Below are 19,086 nucleotides of genomic sequence, written 5' to 3' on the forward strand. Positions count from 1 at the left end.
TTCTGCTCATCTGGAGTTTTCTGTGTGTATCAAGTCTGTTCAGGGAAGCCCCTCTAGTTTTGGTCAGGGATCAAGTTCTTATCACTCTTTATCATGTCCTCACACACTCCTATTTTCATGCTGTTGTGAATGTCTTGTTCAGACCCTATTCATGTAGACCCTTTCTAGATATTGTAGTTTTGGCAGTGTTCATTGAGCTTTTGTCATGGTTTCATTTTAAAGTATTCTGTCTTGAATTAGCATGAGAAGCAACAATGTGATGGTGAAAGATCAGTTTCCATTGCCAACACGTAGAACCAGTGCATTGATTGATAGGAGTGAGTTTTATTTATTTTATTATTTTATTTATTTAAGAGAACACATTTAGTTGCCACAGTCACAGTGAGGATTTGTATCTGTACCATGGGACATCTGCTTTGGCTCCATCACCTGCAAGGCAACCCACTTGCATTTAAAAGATTAATACAAGACCGTAAATAAACCTTAAAATATGTCTAATAGTGACATCTGTTATCATAAATTAACACTGCATTGCCTGACTGCACATACTGGCTTTGAAGAGTTGGAGAGATAAAATCACGCATGCGCACACCCACACGGCATTGCTGTGAGGCCTCTGTAACACTCAGCTAGCCTCTTAGTCTTTAGAAACCTCAAAACCTTTTCTTGTTTGTTGCATTTTCAGCTCAAATTGTAAGTAAATTTAAAGCCATTTAAACCTAGCAGTGGCAAACTACTGCAAAGCGTTGAGGCTAATGTTATGGGACTGGAAGAGTTTAGAGTCTGAGTGTGACATCAAAAAGGGTTGGCTTCGTAGTTGAAAACCTTGCTAAACCTGCAAAAATGCATACTGTAACTATAAAATCTGTAAGGAGTATATCTTTTTTTATGAGCCTATGGACATTTCCTGAAATTGAAAACTTGAAAAAGGAGATAAATGTCAGTTGAAGAGGGCGGGAAATGCTCAATCATGGCATGCACTGACTTGAATAGTAATCGTATTGATAATCCACAATATACAGCACCATAATCCATTGGACACATTTTTTGTTATTTTGATTCTGTACTCTAGCATTTTGAGTTTGAAAGGATACTATGATAATGAGGTTAAAGTGCAGGCTCTCAGCTTTAGGGTATTTTCTTCCATATCTGACCGTTTAGAAATTATAGAACCTTTTGTACATAGGTTTGGAGCCATTTGGTTTTTATCTGAGATAACATTTCTTTAGACTTCAGAATATATTGTTCTACTTCTGTCTGCAGTCACATTATTGATGAAGACAAGTAAGCCTGTTCCACTGGCAGCCATACAGGCCCAAGCCATAGCACCCCCTCCACCATGTTTCATGAATGAGGTGGTATACTTTGGATCATGGGCATTTACTTTTTTTCTCCTCACTTGACTCTTTCCATCTCACTGTTCCATGTTAATCTTTGTCTCATCTGTCCACAAGACTTTGTTCCAGAACTCTTGGGGCTCTTTTAGGAAATTGCAAAGGCTAGAATCCAGACTAGATATCAACAGCTCTTCTGCGTTCACTTACGACACAAATCAATACACCTGCCTAACGGAACGCATCTGTGAAGCCAATTCAACAAATACCTGTAGTACCTTAAAATGGGGAGACCATTTACAAAAGGTGTTGTCATTTCTGAATGGTTGGATGAAAATACCTTATAAAATAAAAATAAAAAAAGCTGACAGTCTGCACCAAAATAACAAAAAATGTGTCACTGTCCGATCAATTATGGTGCTCACTGCAGATATTTTTGTATTTCATTGTAATATTCAGAGCCTGTAAGGCCGTGTTTGATGCTGAGAAAATGTCCTGTTTCTGTTGGACGTAATAAAGTTACAAATTAAGTTAATTTTAGGACAACTATTAAATAACATTCAAAACGGAGGCTATATTATAAAAAGTTGAGTTATAACTATTCTGGCTCAGTCTAACTTGCTAATATTACTCTCACAAAACTGACACTATTGCAGATATCAACTTTTTGCTGGCAAGCACTTTCACTTTCTGGTTTGAGACCGATGTACGGATTGAAGGCACTAGGTACTTCATAGTGATTTGTTTAATGTGCTATAATCTTATAAATGGAGTGATTTTATTTTCATCCCCATTATTGTTCACAACTATAATTCCTATTGCCTTTATGATGTACGGTGAGACTCTTGTGGTGAATCACAACATTTGTGAGTTGAGTACATATATTTTCACATTTTTAAGCCGGTAATGTGCTGATTTCATGATTGCTTGTTCATAACTCTCTTTAAATTGCACACTTTTTTTGGTATGCACTGTACATTTGAATGGATAAATCTATTTATAAATAGTTTCAATGCTTGTGTTTTGCTTTGTATAATAAGCTAATGCATTCCAAATTTACAAATTTTCCAAAATTTTCCATTTGAACAATGGCATGTTTAATTTCCAAAACCAACAGACATGAGTTGACTAAGTTTTCAGTACATTATAAATTTAAGTTGCCCCAACCCATTCAAATGTTTTTCACCGATGTAAACAACACACAAAGTAATTTGGTTGTCCCAATATTAGTAGGTTAAGCAATTAATTGACGCAAAGGCCCCTTTTTGATAAGGCTTTTAATGCATCAGGTTTCTCAAAAATGATCTCTATCAGATGCTTCATTTATACAGTCCACTATAATGACAAGAGTAAATCCTTTTATATGGTTTGTCTTCCAGCATTAGCCAAGTTAACGATTCCTAATCCGTTTCCCTAGTCTTTACCACTCCATGGGGACAATGACCATCATACTTGTAATATTGTAATGGATACCCATATAATGTCCATCCATCCATTATCTTAACCCGCTTATCCTGAACAGGGTCCCAGTGGGGCTGGAGCCTATCCCAGCATACATTGGGCGAAAGGCAGGAATATACCCTTGACAGGTTGCCCATCCATCGCAGGCCAAACACACCATTCACTCACACTCATACCCACAGGCAATTTAGACTCTCCAATCAGCCTAACCTGCATGTCTTTGGACTGTGGGTGGAAACCCACGCGAACACGGGGAGAACATGCAAACTCCACACAGAGAGGCCCTGGCTGACCGGGATCCCAGGACCTCCTTGCTGTGCGATTATAGATGTATGCGTGTTGTGAGCAAGGAGAAAAGCAACTTGCCCAATGGTATTACAGTTGATTTGTGTAAACTAAGGATGATTTAAAATTTATTATTATGATTTGGGTTTCTTGTGCCTTTGGACATAATTATAAAATACATGCACCTCTGACTACGCTGAAAATTTCAGCTCTGTTGTGCTTAGAATTGTACTTTATGGGCCAGTTATGACAATGTGATCATGTATTGACAGAATCATTTGCTTGTTTCTGTTACCCTCCTTTGGCAGTAGTCGTAAGGCTCAGTGAGTATGGTTTTGGGATTATAATGTCTACATTTATTTGTAGATGAGATGCTAACCCAGTTAACAGTGGTGTGGAATGAGAGGTTGCTTGCTAAATGACGTCCTCATGGTAACGGAGCTAATGTATGAACATGCTGTTTTGGAGTGACCCGATAAGGGTGTTGTCTGGGAATGGCTGCTTGCGGGAGAAGGGTTTGCAGAAGCAGAAGGAGGAATCTAAGTGTTTCCTCGTCTAAAACAATGATTTTATGAAGGTGAACAGTGCATTGTATTTGCTTGTTTTTGCTGAACTGAATTACTGGCTGTAAATTTTGCATGGTTTATGTCCATTAGAATATCTCAAAACAGAAGATATGGACAACTGAGGAAAAGAGACCAATTAGGTAGATTTCTCGTTTTAATTCACCAATAAAGTGCCTATGTCACTGACAGCCCCCAGCCCTGGAGGAGACTAAAACTGCTACGGAGTTAATATCATTTTTGTTCTGTTATACCACAATAAAGAGGAGAAGAATTAAAATTCCATTGAATAGTTTTCCCATGACCAGCATAGTGACTGAAGCATTGATCTAATAATAAACATCGGCGTATGTTTTCATGCCATTATCTGGCCGTGTCACAACCACATTGTTGTTGCCACTGGAAACTTCCTGGCTGAAAATGTTTCATGTTTTTCAATGTGATCTTTTGGTAACCCAGTTCATCAACCTTATTTTTTCAGTTGGTCTCTCAACTGAGTCCACAGCTGCTTAGCTTCATCAGTTCAACACAAGGAGTATGCAAGGTGGCACACCTTCTAAGCATATGCATTTAAGCATGCCTGCTTCATTAAGTCCACCTCCTTAATGCAGCATGTTTATGATTGCTGAAACCTTTTCACTGCGCATCCATGACACGGTGTCAAATACCGGCAATATATTATTGGGTGAGCCAGTGTGTTCATCGATTAGTTAGTACCTAGTGTAGGGGAAAGTGCAGTGCTTCCTGACTGCAATGGCCAACTTGGTTGTTATGAAGACAAACGGCCGATGGAAATGCTTGTTCTGGTCTAAAGTATCTATTTATGCTGCTTAATTTGTCACAGGCCAGATATGACTGGAATTCCTAAGCACATAAATGCAACCAGGCTGCAAATATTTAAAGGGGGGAAAATGTTTTGAATATTGAATTTAATCAGAGTTTGGGCAGTTTTGATGTATTTTTACAAATTGTGATAATCTCTCACTACCATTTATGGGAATCCCAACTTTCTCAATTCTCAACCAATGCCTTGGGATTTGTGTGGAGCCACTTCATATTGGGCTGAAGTAGGGTCTGGGCTACATGTTTTATGCAAGCTGTCGCTTTTCTATTTTAATAGCAAGCCATCACATCTAGTTGGGAAGGTGTGTGTTTCTGGGGCATCAATAAACACCGAATATAAAATGCACTGGGATCATGAATCCATAATTAATTAATGAGGTCTTTGTTCTGGCACAGGAACTTAAGTTTCAAAGAACCAATACAGCTGGCTATACATTAGATGGGAAGGGAGAACTAGTCATTAAATAGCCACCTATGGAATGCAGCCAGGAAAAATAAAGTTTAGTTGGATAGTTTCAAGTATACAGTATATCTTGGAGTAATGCCTTAAATTACACTTAAAATAAAAACTACATTTTCAGAATATTTACCTCAAATACTAAGATTCAAATCAGAATTTGGTGTAATGGAATATTTGTGTAGAATTTAGGTTCAAAGGGGATTGGGCATTGAGCTCCCAAACATGCAAATGGCATTTTGAATTGCAAAGGATAGAAGCTGGGATCAAATAAATTCTGTTGCTCTGCACTATGCCAATGGGATTGGTAATGAAACATTTCAAATTGTTTTAAGCAGACGGCTTGAGTAGAGAGATTTTGAGTAGATTTTGGCTAGTAGAAATGATACATTAAAGGAACTAAGGTTCAGATAAGGTTCAGGTTCAGATAACTGGGATTGGGCAACTTTTTGAACATTCCTTGAACATTTACAGGGTGAGTGGCACAGGATGAGTGGCACAAACGGTGCTCACACTGTGTTTCCTCTCTGGTGGCCATCAGTGCTCATGTCTTTCTTTTTTTCTTTTTTATCTTTCAATCACCCGGTTTGTCTTATGTACAGCACATTGAGTTGCACCCGCTGTAGGAAATGTGGTTTATCAATAAAGTTTGATTGATTGATCATGTTGGCCCATCATATCAGCCATAGTCAGAATTTGAATAGGTTTGAAAGGTTTATTTGTAATTTTTGTAAATATTTTGTAAAATTACAATATGCTCATAAGGAAAATGTGTCCAAAGGGATTCAATTTCTGCTTTAGTACTATGGGCAGCCTGTAGCCTCGTAGCTAAGGTACATGACTGGGACATTCCCTGGTGTAGCCATGATAAAATCCGCACAGCTGTTGGGCCCTTGCTCCAGGGGGGATTGTCTTTTGCGTAGTCTGTAAATCAGCTTTATAATAATACATTATTTTTATTATCATCATCATCATCATCATTATCATCATACTCCAAAATATGACGATAAAACATGAAACTACACCAAACCAGAAAGTGAAGCAGTCTACGTTGTAAAAATGAAATTTATTATGGCACAAATACATAATTCAAAACTCATTAGAAAAACAAAGCACATTAGAATACATACATGCATAGTTTGTAGGATGTCAGCCCAGAGAGGACCTGCACAAGTCAAAACCTACCTTCTGCAGGCTTGTGACTCCAAACAGACTAACTAAATAACTTTGCTAAATAAAGTACACAGAAAAAGCACACTACATGTCCACTGCAACCTACATTAACACTAAAGCCCCATGTGGAGCCAGAAGTGCTATGGTTGGAAGCCAAAATCCAGGTAAGCTAGAGAGGGGCTGCTTCATCCCCTGGACTACAGGTTACAGGTGCACTTCATCAATTAATCAGCCTCCTCCAGCTCCACCTATAGGCACACAGACTCCAAAAGAAAGTCGACAAGCAGAGGGGAGCTTCACATTAAAAATTCAGCTTGGCTGAATAAAGTGAGCACACAAGCTATTGCTTAACCTGGACCATATTTTTGTTTATAAAGTGCAAATCATTGAGCAATTTGAGTCGCTCTAGATCATCCAGTCAAAAGCTTTTCTACAGAGTTTCAAAGGCCACATTTCAACTTATGACTCTTTTTCCAATTTTTAATGTGGGTGATTTTTTCAGTTGAAAAATGGCGTTTAATAGTCTTCCACAATATGTGCATTATACATATTTCAGAGTGTGCAGTATTGCTATTATCTCCATTTGATATGTAGCATCATTAATTGAGATAATGAGTGTATCAACCTGCTGTAGCATTTATCATATTTGGAAAGGTTGGGTATTTTTATGTTCTTGTGTACAGCAAACACTGTTGCAAACATCAGCTTCAGTGGACAAAAATATTTATGAACACCATATTTTTCTCCATAGGCCAAAAAAATAGCTAGTATATAGTAAGTTATTTATGGCTTATGATATGAAGTCAATATACTTGGTGAAAGATCAAAATGGCTAGCCTAGTGTCCCTTTTTCAATGATATCCAACTGTTTTACTAATATATTACATTCGCATATTTCAATTGTTTGCAGGCAGATCAAGAAAATTTTAAACTTGGTAGCCGAATGTACTGTCAGATTAGACCAAATAAATTAGTCACATAAATGAAATTAAATAAATTCTACTTTCAGTTATTTTAACCTACAGTCAGGTCCATAAATATTGGGACATCGACACAATTGAAATGAAACAAACAAGATATACTTTAACTGCAGACTTTCAGCTATAATTTGAGGGTATTTACATCCAAATCAGGTGAATGGTGTAGGAATTACAACCGTTTCTATATGTGCCTCCAACTTTTTAAGGGACCAAAAGTAATGGGACAATTGGCTGCTCAGCTGTTCCATGGCCAGGTGTGTGTTATTCCCTCATTATCTCATTTACAAGGAGCAGATAAAAGGTCTAGAGTTAATTTCAAGTGTGCTATTTGCATTTGGAATCTGTTGCTGTCAACTCTCAATATGAGATCCAAAGAGCTGTCACTATCAGTGAAGCAAGCCATCATTAGGCTGAAAAATCAAAACAACCCCATCAGAGAGATAGCAAAAACATTAGGTGTGGCCAAATCAACTGTTTGGAACATTCTTAAAAAGAAAGAACGCGAGAGCTCAGCAACACTAAAAGACCCGGAAGACCACAGAAAACAACTGTGGTGGATGACAGAAGAATTCTTTCCCTGGTGAAGAAAAACCCCTTCACAACAGTTAGCCAGATCAAGAACACTCTCCAGGAGGTAGGTGTATGTGTGTCAAAGTCAACAATCAAGAGAAGACATCACCAGAGTGAATACAGAGGGTTCACCACAAGATGTAAACCATTGGTGAGCCTCAAAAACAGGAAGACCAGATTAGAGTTTGCCAAACAACATCTAAAAAAGCCTTTACAGTTCTGGAACAACATCCTATGGACAGATGAGACAAAGATCAACTTGTACCAGAATGATGGGAAGAGAAGAGTATGGAGAAGGAAAGGAACTGCTCATGATCCTAAACATACCACCTCATCAGTGAAGAATGGTGGTGGTAGTGTCATGGTGTGGGCATGTATGGCTGCCAATGGAATTGGTTCCCTTGTATTTATTGATGATGTGACTGCTGACAAAAGCAGCAGGATGAATTCTGAAGTGTTTCGGGCAATATTATCTGCTCATATTCAGCCAAATGCTTCAGAACTCATTGGACGGCGCTTCACAGTGCAGATGGAAAATGACCCGAAGCATACTGCGAAAGCAACCAAAGAGTTTTTTAAGACAAAGAAGTGGAATGTTATTCAATGGTCAAGTCAATCACCTGACCTGAATCCGATTGAACATGCATTTCACTTGCTGAAGACAAAACTGAAGGGAAAATGCCCCAAGAACAAGCAGGAACCGAAGACAGTTGCAGTAGAGGCCTGGCAGAGCATCACCAGGGATGAAACCCAGCGTCTGGTGATGTCTATGCGTTCCAGACGTCAGGCTGTAATTGACTGCAAAGGATTTGCAACCAAGTATTAAAAAATGAAAGTTTGATTTATGATTGTTAGTTTGTCCCATTACTTTTGGTCCCTTAAGTGGGAGGCACATATACAAACTGTTGTATTCCTACACCGTTCACCTGATTTGGATGTAAATACCCTCAAATTAAAACTGAAAGTCTGCAGTTAAAGCACATCTTGTTCGTTTCATTTCAAATCCATTGTGGTGGTGTATAGAGCCAAAAAGATGAAAATTGTGTCGATGTCCCAATATTTATGGACCTGACTGTATCAACAGAAATGTCAGCATGGCAAGAAAGTTGCTAATTTGACACAACATCTATGGACAGAGAATTTTACTTTTTTTGGTACTAGTACACATAGTCCGGCAGTAATCTGTCACAATCAAAATAATTGGTAAAAGTTACCTGAACATATCCCTATCAATGTTTATGGATGATTGAGATATGTAAGCATTGTCTCCCCGTTTGCTTTTGCCTCCCTGTGCATTTAGTCAGTTGTTCTATTAACAATATAACCGGTTTAAGAGATTCTTCCTGTAATGTAATCCTTATATCCACCAGTTGAATATACACTCAGTGAGCCCTTTTTTGTCTTCTGCTGCTGTAGCCTATGCAGTTAAGACATTTGACACGTGGTGTGTTCGGAAATGTTCCTGCCAGCTTCGACCAGTCTGGCCCTTCTCCTCTGACCCCTCTCATTAATAAAGCATTTTTGTATGCAGAACTACTGGATTTTTTTCACACCATTCTCTGCAATCTCTAGAGACTGGTATGTGTGAAAATCAGACAAGATCAGAAGTTTCTGAGATACTCAAACCACCCTCTCTGGCACCAACAATCATTCCACGGTCAAAGTCACTTAGATCCTATTTCTTCCCCATTCTGACATTTGGTCTGAACAACAGCTGAACCTCTTGATCATGTCTGCATTATTTTACGCTTTTAGTTGCTGCCACATGATTGGCTGATTCAATATTTGCATTAACAAGCTGGTGTACTGGTCTACCTAATAAATTGCTCACTGAGTATATGAACCGCATAAAATAATCTTTGAAGAATGATTAAAAGAAGGATTTTCTTCACTCCCCCAATATGTTACTCACTTAAAATAGAAAGCATAGCATGTGCATTGCTCTTGGCTCACTCTGCTGGTCTCTTCCACTGCTGTGTATCAAAACAGCAGATGTATCCTGTCTGACACTCACATACATTTATTTAGAGAAAGGCCCCCTTTTTGCAGGCGATAAGAAGAGCAGAAACTCCTATCTGTTTGTTTTGCTTTTCTGCAAATGAAGCTGACGGAAACAAAAAGCTCTCTGTCACAAGTTGAATGTCCTGTTGATGGATATCTAATTTCCTTGAGGCTTGATCACTGTGAGTTTTGGTAACCGTATATAGTGCAAGGTACTGTTGAGCTTTTATAGTTAAATGGCTAAATGGTTAGCATGTGATCCAGTTACAGTTCTTCATTTTGTAGCGTCATTCTTTTCTCTTTTTTTCCCTTTTCTTCTCCCAGAGGCTTTCAGCTAGACACGGGAAATGTAGCACACGTGTTGAACCACATGGCTGGTCATCTGAATACACAGCTTGCTGAAACACAGGCCTGTTCCACTTTCTGCTTAGTGCAAAGCAAAACAGTGGGCTGGCATCATTATGGCATTCATGCTGTCAGTTTCCTTGTGTATTTGTCTACCCAATATATGTTATTCTTCTTAATCTGTACTATGTTATGAACCTTCCCCTGTTGCTTGTCCCCTGTGCAATGTCAACAGGCGGCCACAAGGCTTTTCTCTTTTATCATAACTTGGCTGGCTTTTGACTAAAGCAAACACACTTCCCATCCCTTAAAGAGGCACTGTATTCCCTAAAAAAGGAAAATATTTTTGGTCATTACTGGGGAAGCCAACTGTCACATTCTACATTCTTCCCTTATCTTTGTGTCACTGTAACTATCTTAAGCAAGGAAAATCATAAAGAACCTCATTTTCTTTGAGGAAAAGGAAATGTTATCTCCCCATGTTGCTTGTCACTAAGCTTCCACTCTTATTAGTTGATAGCAATTCCACAATGATTGCTCCTTGAAGATGTACAGAACATCAACAATCCATGAACTACTGAAAATGATAAGCTGATACGTGTACATAACATACAGTATGTAATGTCATGCAAGCTTGTCTGTTAACTCAATTATGTAATACATTTTAAGAATTTAACTGGCTCTCATCCAATTTATAGTTTATGTTTTGGGCAGTTTGTTTATCCAAGTGGATATTTCCTGAAGCAGTAGGCATACTTGCTCAGTGGTACCATGGCAGTGTCCAATTTTGGAATTCAACATACAAGTTTGGAGTTACAAGCCTAGTTTCCTAACTATACACCGTCACCGTCGTTGCCAAACTGATAGAGGTTGGCTCACTTAACGTGTTTCGGTGGACTTGTGTGTTGATGTGATGTGATTTATGGAGAACATTAACGAAGGGATGTTTCCACAGATGCGGCTAGCCATTTCAGATTGGTGAGCATAAATGCTTCATGGTATATAGTTCATTTTCATGACGGTGTGTGAATGTGCACAGCTCCTTAATAAGCGGCTGCATAGAGGTAGTGGTGCACATTTGTCTGCCATAAGGGTGTGCAGGCAGAGGACTGAACTGAACCGTCTATTTGGCAGAGTATATACTTGAATGCTTTGTGAATCCCCAAGTATTTATTTAACTAATTACCAAATATGGAAATGTTGTTCTCATTGAGTTGATTTAAACAAATGTAAACACATTTCTAATGAACTTAAAGGATATAATAACTAATGACATTGTTTTTGAAATACACTCAAATGCTAATTAAGTGTAAATTCACTATTGCAATTTCAGTAACAAGAATTAGCACAGATTTGAGGAGCAGTAATCAAAGACAAAACATCTGTCAGATGTGCTTGCAAAAAATGATCTAGAGAAGCTTTGCTTAATGATTTTCTCTCCTTCAGCTTCCCTGTTTTCATGGTTTATCATAGCAAGTGCTCATTAAAAAAAATTGCTTCTGACTACATTAACAGCTGGGGGTCGGGTGCAGAGTAGAATGCTTAGCTCTGATGTTGCTAGAGAGATTCCCAAGCCAGGTGTACCTGAAAAAATTTAATGAAAATGCAAAATGTCATTTGTGAACAAAACTAAACATTTTTACATTGATTTTCTGTCCAGATATCATGAAAGTCATCACATTTGAATGATACTTTGTAGCTATATATGCAGGAGCAGACATAAGGTGATCATAGTTCTTCCTTTTAAACTCAGATTCTGTCTTCACAGGCAGTCCAGAACACGCAGTTCAATTTCGTGTTGCTCTGATTACATTTTTTGTGGTTTGCCACTTGTCGATTGGTGTTGCGGATAGGATAGACAGGAAGTAATACTGGTGTGCACTTACTGTACATCTCTTATCCTTGTGAACTTGTGTGACCACATTAGCTTATTGTAGGCATACTGTTCTGGAAAGGGGGGTACTTTTAAACATTATAGTAACATTTATACTTTACAAGTATGATTAAAAACTGAAATTGTTACTTGTTGTGTCTTTGACTGGGCTTAGAATCTGGGCTCTCCTCACATAGTAATGTTTTAGCTACAGTGATATGTCTCCCACACTCCTACCGGTTCCATCTGCTTCTGGATGTGCCATCCCACCAATTGCCCATTTGCTGTCTAGCAGCTACCCCCATTGGTGTAATGAACTGCCCACGGCTGTCAGGCACGACCGGTACTTATTGCTGCCTCAAGGCTGGGGGTTGGGGGTTGGGGGGGGGGGGGGAGGGATGTAGCTTTTAACATTTCCATTTACAGCAGTCAGTAAAATGTTGAAAAAATTGAAAGTGACCATGCCCATTGAACATTTGATTTACCATATTATCTTCCACTCATTAATCACACCTTTAAAATAATCTGCAGTGCTCGGGGATTCTTAGCTATGCTCTTCTCTCTTTTCCACATCCTGTTTTTTCTCTCAGGATGTTCCAAAGGTCAGGTGGTCAAAATAGTGCAAAATCCACTGAGAAGTAGGCTGCTTTAGAGTGAAAATAGCAGAAATGTGCTCACTTCAAGCTTGTATTGTGAACCGGATGGTCAAGAGGAAACCCTGCAGTCCATGCCTAGTTCCTCTTGTGCTGTTTGTGAGACCTGTTTTAATAATTCTGAGTATTACTACTAAGTAACTATTCTCCAAATAAGTATGATGTCTTTCAATTTTGGGGATGAGGAGCCATTATAATTTAATGTTTGTTTGTTCATTTGTTTACGTGTATTTACTATACTGTTCATGGTAAGGGGGGATATGCTTGCTTGTAAGTGTGAAGGATAAGTGTAAGAGAATCACTAGGATTGCTGTTTTCCTGTCACTGCTGCAGGACAGGTGTTGCTCTCTTTCTCTATTGTTGATGTTCCACCTTCCTTCCCTTCTTCTAGGGCCAGCTCTCCATCCTGCAGGAGAAGATTGACCACCTGGAGAGGCTGCTGGCAGAGAATAATGAGATCATCTCCAACATCAGGGACTCTGTGATCAACCTCAGCGAGTCGGTGAAGGACGGGAGGGGGAGCCTTGAAGTGGGCAACCTGACCCGGGGGTCCCTCCCAGAACTTCTCGCCTCTCCCCCGCTTGTCGTCCCTATTGACTCACAAGACTGCCAGTTTGCCACGAGGCCTTACTCCAAGTCTGCAGATGGAGTGCAGGTAAAGATTAATCTGTAAAGGGAAAAAGGTGAAGCGCTTTTTTTATTTAACGTTGCCAAATTTAGCTGTAACGCAAAGGCTCAAAGGAGGGTGCTGTGTGTTCTGCTTCATTTACAGTGTTTCTTGCCCTACTTTAACATTTTCATGTTATATATAATCTTTCCTTGGTGCTCTGTAGTAATCAAAAGTGCAGTGGAGGAAAACACATATTTCAGATGATTTTATTGGAAGCTTGGCCCCTAGTGTAGACATTCTGGAAGAGAACCAGGCGGGGAAATGGCTTATGCCTCACCCAGAGAGCTGATAAATCATAAGGTGTGTCACTGTTTGGGGCTGTCCAAACACTTCCATCCCAGCCCTATGCAGTGTCATTTTAACAGGCCATTTGGGACATCTGTGATCAGACTGCCGCCCTCATCCGACTCAAATGAACCCAGTCTCTTTAAGTATCCGGCTCCAAACTCAATGCTTGTGAGACTTGCAGAGCTTGGGCATGTCGTCACATTCTCAAACTCCAGTAATTTTGTCACCACATGAATATTTTGTGGAGAGGTATCCTGAAATGGAGTATAGAATCTGAGGTCATCATGGCCAGAGGCTTGCTGAATTCAATCAAGATTTTAGCCTTGTGACATACCTTAAATTGTCATTTAGAAAAGTATAAAAGGCCATTGTTGATCCGTTAATGATGAATCATCTTTATAATTCAGTATATTCTTTGTTAGCATTGCTATCCTAAAAACATTCTGGTCAGAGACTTTCAGCTGACATTTCAACCTTTCAAGTTTTTGGCCAAATTAGTATATTAGTACATGATGTAAGAATATAACAAGCAATTCTGAGGTTTTAATCCAAACTGAGGCATGACCTTCTACATCTGAAATGATTTACCATCGCACTGAAATATTCAACCATCTTTGTGCCTTGAGGGAGAAGCTTTTACAGCAGAGACCTTAGCATAATTATCTGATATCTGAGAATTTCATTAATATCTAAATGAAGGAGAAATGTGAAAACTATTTCCTAACATGCTGTGAATATCTTATGAAAGTACTCGCATTGATTTAATGTACGTTGAGATCTTTTGGGCTTTTGTGCTGTAACAGTCTGTCTCCTATCTGATCAACCAGTTTAATTATCTACCAAGGTTTTCTTTTGTAGCAGACACTTTCTGAAGTAAACAGAAAAGCTGGTGAAGCCTCAAAAAGGTTCTAATTTCATGAATTCATATACTGCATATATTCTGCTTCTTTATGTTACACTGCTTGAATGAAATATACTGAAATATAGGACAGATTTTTGTAAAATGAACAAATAATTCATATTTAATGTAATTTATATGTGTATATATACTGTATATTGTAAATTACATACTGTCATTTGTAAATGATCAATAAGAGCATGACTATCATTGTAGAATACAGGCTATTCACACCACTAACTCAGGATGTAATGCATGTGTAGGAAACCCCCCCAAATACACCAAAAGGCGGAAGTATCTGAGAGGTGAAGGAAACGCCTGTATTCTGACTAATGCTACTGGAACTGGGTTAATTTAATTTTTTTGTTGTTTATCTGACTCCAAAAGATAAGTTCAACTGCTCCTCTGTTCTAACAGTTCAACAAAAGGAACTGCAAATGTCCGCCAATAGTGTGGCTCTATATGATCGCTATCTATTTGTATAGACACGGACGTGGCTGTGGCCTGTATAGCCTACAATGATATCAATGGTATGTATCTTGGTATGTATCTTGTGACAGCACTGGTGTATAGGCGAGTGACTATGGGGTGCAGGTATCCTAGGTTGTCTATGTCTGTTAGGACTCTAAACTGCTAAGTGTGCAGTGGTGCGAGCCAAGAGGATTCAGGTTCAAATTAATACAATTTATTCAACAATGTGCAATGCAGAAATATAATTACGTGGAAAGGTGCAATATGAATGGCTATACGCGAATGGTGTGCAGGAGGTCGTATTATTGAGTCTCCCCAAACCATTCCTCGTTTCCTTCTATATACCCGGGGTTTAGAGGAAAACAACAAATCATCAAATAAAGAATCACAAGATGGCAGTAACAACAATGGTACTGCTGATGTTGTCTCTGTATGTCCAACAAACCTGGTTAACCTTTGTATCACAGCTGGATGCTGACTCACAGGTAACTTACATTACCTGTGGTTTATTCCTACAAGGTCTTTATTCAGCAACCAGTGTACCACACCACCAATGACACCAAACTATTTCCCACACCATTAGCTATCTAAAGACACCAAACACTGTACGTGGAAAACCCATGGTTTATACAGTGCTATTTCAACTCATCAGTTCTGGGAGCATTCATTACATTACCTTACATTTATGGCATTTGGCAGACGCTCTTATCCACAGCGATGTACAACAAAGTGCAAAGTGCATACCCATAACTAGGGATAAGTGCGCTGAAAGACCCTAGCGGGAAGTACAATTTCAACTGCTACCTGCACAACAAAGATAAGGACCAGGGCCTATTTGACCATCATCAAAATTCTGCAACACGCAAATGTATGAACAAACTGCTTACCTAGCCAAACACTGCTTACCTAGCCAAACTAAAGATCCCGATACACAAGTAAATCACAGAAAGACTACAATTAAGCCAGGGGTGTAGGGTCTGATGATTTTTTGGAGGTAAGCTGGATCAGAGCCCTTAACTGCTTGGAAGGCTAGCACCAATGTTTTGAATTTGATGCAAGCCATGACAGGCAGCCAGTGGAGGGAAGTAAGCAGGGGGGTGACATGTGAGTGTTTGGGAAGGTTGAAGACCAGACGAGCTGCTGCGTTCTGGGTAAGTTGGAGGGGTCTGATGGCGGACGCTGGGAGGCCAGCCAAGAGGGAGTTGCAGTAGTCCAGGCGGGACAAAACCGTCGCTTGGACCAGCAGCTGGGTCGAGTAGGGGGTGAGAAAGGGGCGGATTCTCCCTATGTTGTATAGGAAGAACCTGCATAGAGGATCACCGCCGCAATGTTCTTGGAGAGGGACAGTCTGCTGTCCATCACCACGCCGAGCTTACTTGCACAAGGTGATGGCATCAGTGTGGTATCCTCGAGGGAAATGGACAGATCCAGATGGGGAGAGGTAATAGCGGGGATGAATATCATTTCAGTCTTACCTGGGTTGAGCTTTAGATGGTGGTTGTCCATCCAGCTCTGGATGTCACTCAGGCAAGCAGAGATACAGGCTGAAACCTGTGTGTCAGATGGTGGGAATGAGATAAAGAGTTGGGTATCGTCCGCTGTAGGGGTCCTCGCACGGGACTCCAAATTATGTAGGGTCCTCGCACGGGCCGCCAAATAACGCAGGGATTTTACTCTCTACGAAACCGGGGCGCCAGTTAAACGTTGTGTAGCAGTATAACTACAAAAGGTAATCAGTCTTATAAAATTACTATTATCAGAAATATCTAACCACAAATTTAGTATTTTAATTAATAATTAAAATAACCAATATTTAATGATTAAACATACCGATAACCTGAAGGTTGGAAGTTCTTCGAAAGACTGCTTTAACTCGGCTCTCATGTCTATGTGATTCCAAAACGGACACCGGGGTTTAATAAAATATATTTATTAAACAAACTTAAAACACAGAACAGATAAACTAACGGGAGGTTAGTAAGGAAATTTAGTAGGTATGTGTGTGTGCGTGTGTGTGGCGCGCGCAAGCGCGCGTGTCGCTTGAACAAAGGAAAGGTGGGAGTAGCTAGCTTGAGTAAGCTAGAGTTCTGGGTGTGGTAATGAGTTAGAGTTAGCTGTGAGAAGGGACTACTTGCGTAGTTTTACTCTGTATATGCGCAAAAGAGGGCGAATCAATTCACGTACATATATAGCTAACAAAATACATTCCAATGGTTGGATGGTAAATATTGAAACACAGATTCACAAAAACAGTTAAGACTAAACTAAACACTGGCTATGCCTGAATGTTTGTTTTCTTACTGAGTCCATACGCATTGCTGGATCCAAAAGACATGCTGTCCTTGTAGAAGCGGCGATGGTGCTGTGAATGGTGTCCGGGAGAGATGCGCAGGCTGGGGTGTTCCCGTCTTAGCAGCGCGTTGTCGTCTGATCCGCTGGTCCTTTTCCAGGTGTAAAAGTTTGTTGCTGTTTCGTTGTTGAGCTTTATTGGGGTAAACTGATGTAGCGTTCCGCGTACAACAATTTCCACTCACTATAGGCCACGTAGTTACCGCGAGGTAACTGGGTGTGTCCGTAGGCCTGGTAGTGCGCTGTGCAGCATTCAGCCTCTGTCCGAGTCTCGGAGCAGATGAGCTGAAGCGACTGGCCAAAAAGGGTGCGTCGAAGAGAAGAAGCAGAAGAAGAAGCAGAAGAGGCAGAAGAGAGATCCCAAGAACGTGTCTTGCTCTTATACGGGACCGTTTATTGCTCCCGCCATTACGGGATTGGCTGAACCAAGTTAGACGTCATTCGTGGTGGACGTCGCGGAATTTTCCTCTGGGAATGTGGAAGTTGTAGTCCCTACACCGCATAGCAGTGGTAGGATACACCATGAGCAGTGATAACAGGGCCAAGGGAACGAGTGTAAAGAGAGAAAAGAAGCGGGCCTAGGACTGAGCCCTGGGGAACTACTGAGGTGGCAGAATTGCGCAGAGGCAGCACAATGATGGGAGCAATAGTTCTGTATTGACGAGCACTGTCTTTTCATCAAACCTTGCTGACCCATGTCAACATGTTCAACACAGTCTGTTTCCTTTTGGGGGTCTGCAGAGAGGCACACTTATGTAAAATGCCCTACACATGCATAGCCTTTGGCACTACAGAGACTAAAAAAATCTATCTCAGCAGTAGACATTGGGGAAAAAACGGAAATGTTTTTTCTGTGTGTTGAATTCCACCTACACGTGCAAAGCATTCACAGTAAAGCAAAGCAGGTGTACAATAGCAGATCACATTACCACAGGTTGTATAAGAATATGAATCGCACACGTGAATGCTAACGCAAGTGTTACCACCACTGGAATTTGAGATGGCCGACCTGTCCGTATCATGTTATGCACAACATCAATATTCTCATGACTGTACAGTACGTAACACTAAACAGCCATATCATGTGCACCACCCACCCCTACTCTGGAATGAGGTGATGCAGGTGGCACCCATATCACCTTGTAACCTGAACTTGGATAATGATTATATGTGTCTGCTTTACAGTAGATTTGTGTGATAATATTTTTGCCCTGCTCTCCACCTTTTGTTTCTGCGTTTTTGTATCACGTATTAGCCCTGAAATCTGTCTCTCCCTGATTTATAGAAAACAGCCATGTAATCATCCGACAAATCTTAGTTTCCAATTTATGTATCCAGTTCTGTATGAAAGCGCCAACCACGATGAGCAGAGTAATTCCACAAGTCGGTGTCTCCGAAGGAAAACATACTCTTACATATTCTTTTGCTCATTTGCAGTGTTTGTTTATTGTGGAAGGTGCCCACTTTTCGGTAGCAGTTTTGCATTTGTTTACTTGCATGCTCTTTTGCCATTTCCTCCTCGACTTTGTGTTGGAACACGAGGAAAGGCAGGGTTTTGATGTTAAATCCCTCAACTGTAACATTACCAGGCCCGCAGTGCTGTCCACCTTCTCACTTGTCAGATGAAGGGTGAAACTACTGAGACCTCAACAGAATTTTTAGACACTTCTATTTCTTTCAGATGCTGGACGTGTATGACCTGCTCACATTTGACAACCCTGATGGCGGAGTCTGGAAGCAAGGCTTCGACATTTCATATGAGGCGAATGAGTGGGACAGTGAACCATTGCAGGTTTTCGTGGTGCCCCACTCTCACAATGACCCCGGTAAGGAAAGACAAACCCACACAGCTGTGGTGAAAGCACTGCCCCT

At 40.2% G+C, this 19,086-nt stretch overlaps 1 protein-coding gene across 2 annotated transcripts in view; it reads left to right on the top strand.

The window, feature by feature from the left end:
• Positions 1–19,086, top strand: part of man2a1 (mannosidase, alpha, class 2A, member 1) — a 116,306-nt gene that overhangs the window by 8,810 nt on the left and 88,410 nt on the right. For both annotated transcript variants that reach the window (XM_061263463.1, XM_061263462.1), the window contains exons 2-3: positions 12,930–13,193; positions 18,896–19,040. In XM_061263463.1, coding sequence (XP_061119447.1) covers positions 12,930–13,193; positions 18,896–19,040 — 409 coding nt within the window. The remainder of the gene's footprint in view (positions 1–12,929; positions 13,194–18,895; positions 19,041–19,086) is intronic.

Source organism: Conger conger, chromosome 12 (genome assembly GCF_963514075.1).
Source record: "Conger conger chromosome 12, fConCon1.1, whole genome shotgun sequence".
NCBI lineage: Eukaryota > Metazoa > Chordata > Actinopteri > Anguilliformes > Congridae > Conger > Conger conger.